We start from the raw sequence: 6,532 nt of genomic DNA, 5'->3' as shown, positions 1-6,532 counted from the left end.
CATCCTGGAGCCTACGTGGCTCCGCCCCTGAATGTTATCAGGTAAGGATTTATATAATATATTAATTTTACAACGTTAAATATAATTGTAATTATTAATCACTATTATATATAATTTTTTCTTTTTTAGTCGTAGGGAAAGTAACAATCAAGTTCATGCTCAAATTGTTAATGATCTCAAGGAAATGCTAAATAAACACAATGTGCTTAAAAAATCTTTTCATATGGTAAGAGATAGATTTAAAATTGATCAACATGTTGATGTTAAACTAAGACTGATAGAAAAAAGAGGATCAGATGGAAAATTGTACAATTTGCCAACAATTTCTGAGGTAGCAGCTTTGGTGGTTGGTGATTTTGAACCAAATAGTTCAGACAGAGATATAATAATTGAAAGTCATTCTGGACAACTTAAGAGAATAAGTGAATTGAATGCAGCATACTTAGGTTTGCAATATTCATTACTTTATCCATTTGGTGAAGATGGATATAGAGAACATATTCTTTTAAATGGAATTGATGAATCAGTTGATGGAAGGAAATATGTTAGCTCTCTTGAATATTTTTCATACAAAATTCAAGAAAGACAGAATGAAGTACTAGCAATTATATCAGCTAAAAGGTTATTTCAACAATTCTGTGTTGATGGATATACAACGATAGAATCTTCACGATTGTTATTTTATATGCTCCATCAAACAAATTTGGGAGCTGACTTCTATAAGGGATTACAAAAAGTTTTTCGCAGGGAGACACTCAACCTTCTTCTCAAGGACAACGAGTAATATTATCTTCTTCTTTCACTAGAGGTACACGTTACATGTTGCAAAATTATCAAGACACGATGGCAATATGTAAATGAGCCGGATATCCTAATCTACTTATTACATTTACTTGCAATCCTAAATGGCCTGAGACCACAAAAACTGTGAAGAGTAGGGGATTGGATCGAGAAGATCGGACAGACATTATAACAAGAGTCTTTAAAGTCAATTAGATCACCTGATAAAGGATTTGCGTGACAACAAAATTTTTGGACAAGTAAAAACAGGTATATATTGCCTTATTATTATAACATAATAATTGTTTATTTTAACTCCAAATCAGTAATAAACATATCATATCATATTTATCCTTTTATGCAGTGATTTATGCTTACTTCATGCCCATATTTTGGTATTTCAACATAACAAATCTCCAAATATTGGTGATATAGATGGTATTATTTCAATTGAATTATCAAATAAATTACTTGATTCGGATTATTATGTTGCTGTTACAAACTTTATGATGCATGTCCCATGTGGTTCAGTAAGAAATTCATCTCCTTGCATGCAAAATGGAAAATGTTCTAAACATTTTCTAAACAGGTTTATTTTTTCTACCTCAATTGATGAGGATGGATATCATGTATATAGATGAAGAGATGATGACAGATCTACAAAGAGATCATTTATTGATTTGGATAATAAATATATTATATCACACATTAGATTTTTGTTATTGAAATATGGGGCGCATAATAATGTCGAATGGTGTAATCAATAAAGGTCAATTAAATATTTATTGTGGATGTCAGTATATATCACCATGTGAAACAGTTTGGAGAATCTTTAAATTTTCAATCCACCATAGTTAACCTTTTGTAGAAAGGTTATCTTTTCATTTATCAGGCAATTAGAATATCTTATTTTCAAATGATGATCCAATTGATGTTGCCATCAACAAACAAACCGTAAGGGAATCAAAGTTTTTAAGTTGGTTTGAAGCAAACAAGGAATTTCCTGAAGAAAGCGATTTAACCTATGCAGAATTTTCTTTAAAGTTTGTCTAGAAACAACAATCATAGAGATGGGATAAAATAAAACATTCTACATTTTCAATTGGAAGAACTTTCTTTGTTCCACCGGGATCTAGTGAGCAATATTATGTTAGATTGTTATTGAATATTGTTAGAGGTCCCACTTCATATTAAGATCTCAGAAGAATAAATGATGTAGATCACGAGACTTTTAGAGATGCATGTTATGCTGTAGGATTATTAGATGATGACAAAGAATATGTTGATGTTATAGTAGAAGTAAGTCATTGGAGAATGCCATTATATTTAAGATAATTATTTGCTATACTACTTCTATCAAATTTATGTCACGTCCGGAAGTTGTTTGACAATCAACAAGCCATTTATTATCTTAAGATATTCTTTATGAAGAAAGAAGAGTACTAGATAACCCGGGTATCCAATAATGTTTAAATTTAAATTAATCTAATTTTATCATGAATTCTATATTATATTTGTTTGACTTATTAGTTTATTACATAGATGTTTAAATATTAATTTTTAATATATATTTATATTTTATTTTCAGAAGCGTATCTATTAGATGTTGATTTAAAGAAATGTTGCTTGCAAAAGATAGAAAGTTTTTTAAAAAGTTGTGGAAGAAGTTTTTCGGACTTTTCTACAATGTCGATACTGTATACACTGAGGATTATGTTGACATTACAAATACATTAATTTGTGATGAAATCTGTTACTATAAACGAGCATTAGGTGATGAACATCAACAATTGATATTAAATTTAACCGACGAGTAGAAAGCAGTGTATAAAAAAAATTATGGCAACAGTCAATGAAAATATGGATGGATTTTGGAAGACTCTATCAGCAGTCATACGATCCAAAGGAGATGTTGTTTTAACAGTTGCATATAGAGGAATTGCATCTCTTTTATTACGAGGTGGACGAACAACACATTCTAGATTTGTTATCCCGCTAAATATAACTGAATATTCAACATACCATTTAAAACAATTAAGGTACTCCTTTAGCACACTTAATAATCAAGACTAAGTTGATTAGTTGGGATGAGGATCCAATGATGCGTAGACATTGTTTTGGAGCTCTTGATAAGACCTTAAGAGATATTATTGGCTACAAAGAGAGAATTAAGTCAGAATTACCATTTGGTGGTAAAATAGTTATTTTTGGAGGTGACTTCAGACAAATTCTACCATTGATCGCAAAAGGTAGCCGACAAGATATTGTTAATGCAATTATCAACTCTTTATATTTATGGGGCCCATTGTGAATTATTAACATTGACAAAGAATATGAGATTGCAAAACAGTGACACTGATACTGACTTAAAGGGGTTGAAAGAGTTTTTTGATTGGATATTGACATTTCGGGATGGTAGCATTGGTAATTCATTTGATAGTATTGATAAAGTTGTAATACGAATGGATCTTCTGATAACTGAGTGTATTGATCCAATAGCAGCTATTGTGGAAAGTATGTATCCAGATTTTAGTAATAATTGCGATGATGTTGGATACGTACAACAAAGAGTCATTCTAGCTCCGACTCTTGATATAGTGGAATCAATCAATCAATATATGATCTCCTTAAATCATAGTCCTAAGAAACATATTTGAGTTCTGACAAATTATGCAAGTTTGATCATACCTATTCAGCTTTGGAACATGTACACACACCAGAATTTTTGGATACTATTAAATGTTCTAGAGTTCCTAATCATTCAATCAATTTAAAAGTTGGAGTTCCAGTGATATCACTAAGAAATATTGATCAGACAACAGGATTATGTAATGGAACTAGATTGATTGTTACTAAACTTGGAAATCAAGTAATTGAAGCGAAGGTTTTATCTGACAGATGGCTGGACTGAAGGTATTTATTCCAAGAATGACTTTAACACCTTCAGATTCTAGAATCCCATTTAAGTTTCAAAGAAGACAATTTCTTAGAATTGTATCATTTGCCATGACAATCAACAAGAGCCAAGGACAGTCTTTATCTCATGTTGGATTTTTATTAAAGAAAACAGTGTTTGCCCATGAAAAACTTTATGCAGTTGTTTCTAGAGTAACAAGTAGAAAGGGATTTAAAATAATGAGTTACAATGATAATGGTCAGTTAACTGATGAGGCTATAAATGCAATATATAAAGAAGTGTTCCAAAATCTATTGTGATATTCCAATTCTTTTGGATGTTTTTATATATCAGGTTTTATTGTTGAGAATCATTATAAAATAATTCAGATGAAGTTGCTGGTATATTATGTAATCATTTAGAGGTATGTTATTTTATTGACTATGGCAAATCAGTTCTTAAATTATAGAACTTGTGGCAAAGTCTGAAACAATGGAGAGAGATACTACACTTATGCATATGGTGAACACTTCCACACTTAAGTAATCGAGTGTGCTTTACAGATAGTATCATATTATTTCATTATATGCAATGGAACTACATGTTGATATTATTTTATTATAAACATTAATATGTATATGCAATGCAGGGCTATGTTCTAGATATATTTAAAACTTTAGATTTAATCTTGATATTTTATTACAAGTATTAAAGTAGTTCATATTATATTTTGCTATTACAAAGTAACACATTAAAAAAGTACTCAAATAAGTTTAAACAAGTAAACACACTATTTATGTTATGTTAATTTCAATAAACCTAATTATAATCCATCAAGCATATTAATTAGCTCAGTTAGATCTTCATATGAAGCATGCATCAAAATATAAGTATAACCACATTTAAAATACATAAAATAACAATATAAAACACATTGAAATTTAGAGAGTACGTAGATATAAGACATCTTTTTTAATTTTTTAAAAAACAAGTAATGAGTTCCTTGCTTCCACAAGAAGCAAGAATTCATCACAATCTATTCAAACAACATGGTTAAACATAAAAACAAAAACAAAGATAGAGATCTAACTATAATTGCAAATCACGAATTAATTGATACGAACTCAGCAGAAACTTTCAATCACCAAGCAAAATAACAAAATCTGCATAGAAATAAGCTTATTCAACTATGTTATAGCATGCATGTCATAATATATTAGGTTATTAGCATTTTAATATTAATATTTAACATATTAAATTGCTTTATTTTGGAGTTATAAGAATGACTATTGGTAGGCATTTGTGTTTTAAACTACCAATTTAATCATGTTATTCATCTTTGACTTGGTAGCCATGTAATGCCATTACTTTTGACTTTATTGGTTGAATTCATTGTGAGATAAAAACATTCCAATAAACATTGGAATGTATAACTTCTACATCATCCATTAGCATTGGTTGTCCATCACTTTATTTCATTCGTAATTCCTCCATTACTCTTTGTAACCTATGTAACTCCTATTGTAACCTATGTAACCTATGAAACTCCTAAGGCCATTATTTTCACTATTTACTACCTCCATTATCTTCCTATTCATTGCTAGGAAGACTTTTTGTAGTATAAATAGTGGTGGTCTTCATTTGGTTTGGGATACACAAAACATAAGAGAAAACAAAGAGTGAAAGAGTTAGTCTAAAAGAGAGTTCTTATTAGTTGAAGGGAGGTGTTCTTTTTTGTGGAGCTTTGGACTCAACTCTTGTCCAGAGTTGTTGAGTTATACTTTGTGAAGGCTGTTGTATCCTGGAGGGGACAAGTCAAAGAGGACTACTGCTGGACCGGTGAAAACATTTGTTGCAGTGGGCTTGAATCTCATTAAAGAGAGCGAGATATCCGCGCCTCAGCTTGAAGAGATTAATTTCTTCATTTTATTTTCAATTGTAATCTTGCAATTTTATTATATTGTAAGTTTTTTCACCAACAATTTTAAGGAGATTCACAGATGGCTACAATTGAAAAAACCGCGGATGTCAAGATGGGAGATCTTAACAATCCATTTCGGTTCAATGGTAATCATTTCAAGAGATGGAAGGGTAAAGTACTTTTCTACTTAAGTCTTTTCAATGTTTCTTATGCATTAACTATGAAGAATCCAAATAAAGAAGACATCACCACTATGAATGATGATGAAACTATTTCTCATCTAGAGAAAGTGAAAAAGTACGATGGTTATTCCTATAAGATTCGGTATTATCTTCTTAATTGTCTATCTAATAATTTTTATGATTATTATGATAAAACTTACTCTAGTGCAAAGAAAATTTGGAAGACATTGTAGAGTAAGTATGATACCAAAGAGGCTGGAGCGAAAAAATATGCAGCTAGTAGATTTTTTCGTTTTCAAATGGTGGACAATCAGTGGTAGATCAAGCTCAAGACTTCATCATGATTGTTGGAGAGATTAGGTTCGAAGAGGTTAAAATTGGAGATTACCTTGTTTTTTGTGGCATAGTGGATAAACTTCCACCTTCTTGGAAGGAATTTCGAAAAACTATGCGCCACAAACAAAAGGAAACCTCTGATAATGAAAATCTGCATGGAAGAAGAAGCAAGGGGCCAAGATGCACTTTTACAAACAGAAGAGAACAACATCACATCGAAGGTAAATTTAATTACTTCGAATAATGCTACTCCTGAAACTCACAAAAATACTTCTTTAAAGCCTAAGAAGAAAAAACAAGAAAAATAATGGTAGACCTCCCAAGAAAAATAATGGTGAAAATCACCAAGCACAAAATCAAAAAGTTCAAGAAAATGGACCATGTTTTGTTTGTGGCAAGAGTGGGCATATTGCTCGA

The 6,532-nt window shown here is 30.7% G+C and overlaps 1 protein-coding gene and 1 pseudogene across 1 annotated transcript; both read left to right on the top strand.

Moving 5' to 3' along the window:
• The first annotated feature begins 223 nt into the window (after nt 1–223).
• LOC107001251 lies at nt 224–784 on the top strand. Its single transcript, XM_015199376.1, has one exon. The coding sequence runs from the start codon at nt 224–226 to the stop codon at nt 782–784; it is 561 nt and encodes a 186-aa protein (XP_015054862.1).
• A 1,835-nt stretch (nt 785–2,619) lies between these two features.
• Nucleotides 2,620–3,996, top strand: LOC114074236 (annotated as a pseudogene).
• The last annotated feature ends 2,536 nt before the right edge of the window (nt 3,997–6,532 follow it).

Source organism: Solanum pennellii, chromosome 10 (genome assembly GCF_001406875.1).
Source record: "Solanum pennellii chromosome 10, SPENNV200".
NCBI classification, from domain to species: domain Eukaryota; kingdom Viridiplantae; phylum Streptophyta; class Magnoliopsida; order Solanales; family Solanaceae; genus Solanum; species Solanum pennellii.
Note: the sequence above shows the minus strand (reverse complement) of the source record. Positions and strands in the feature narration are given on the sequence as shown.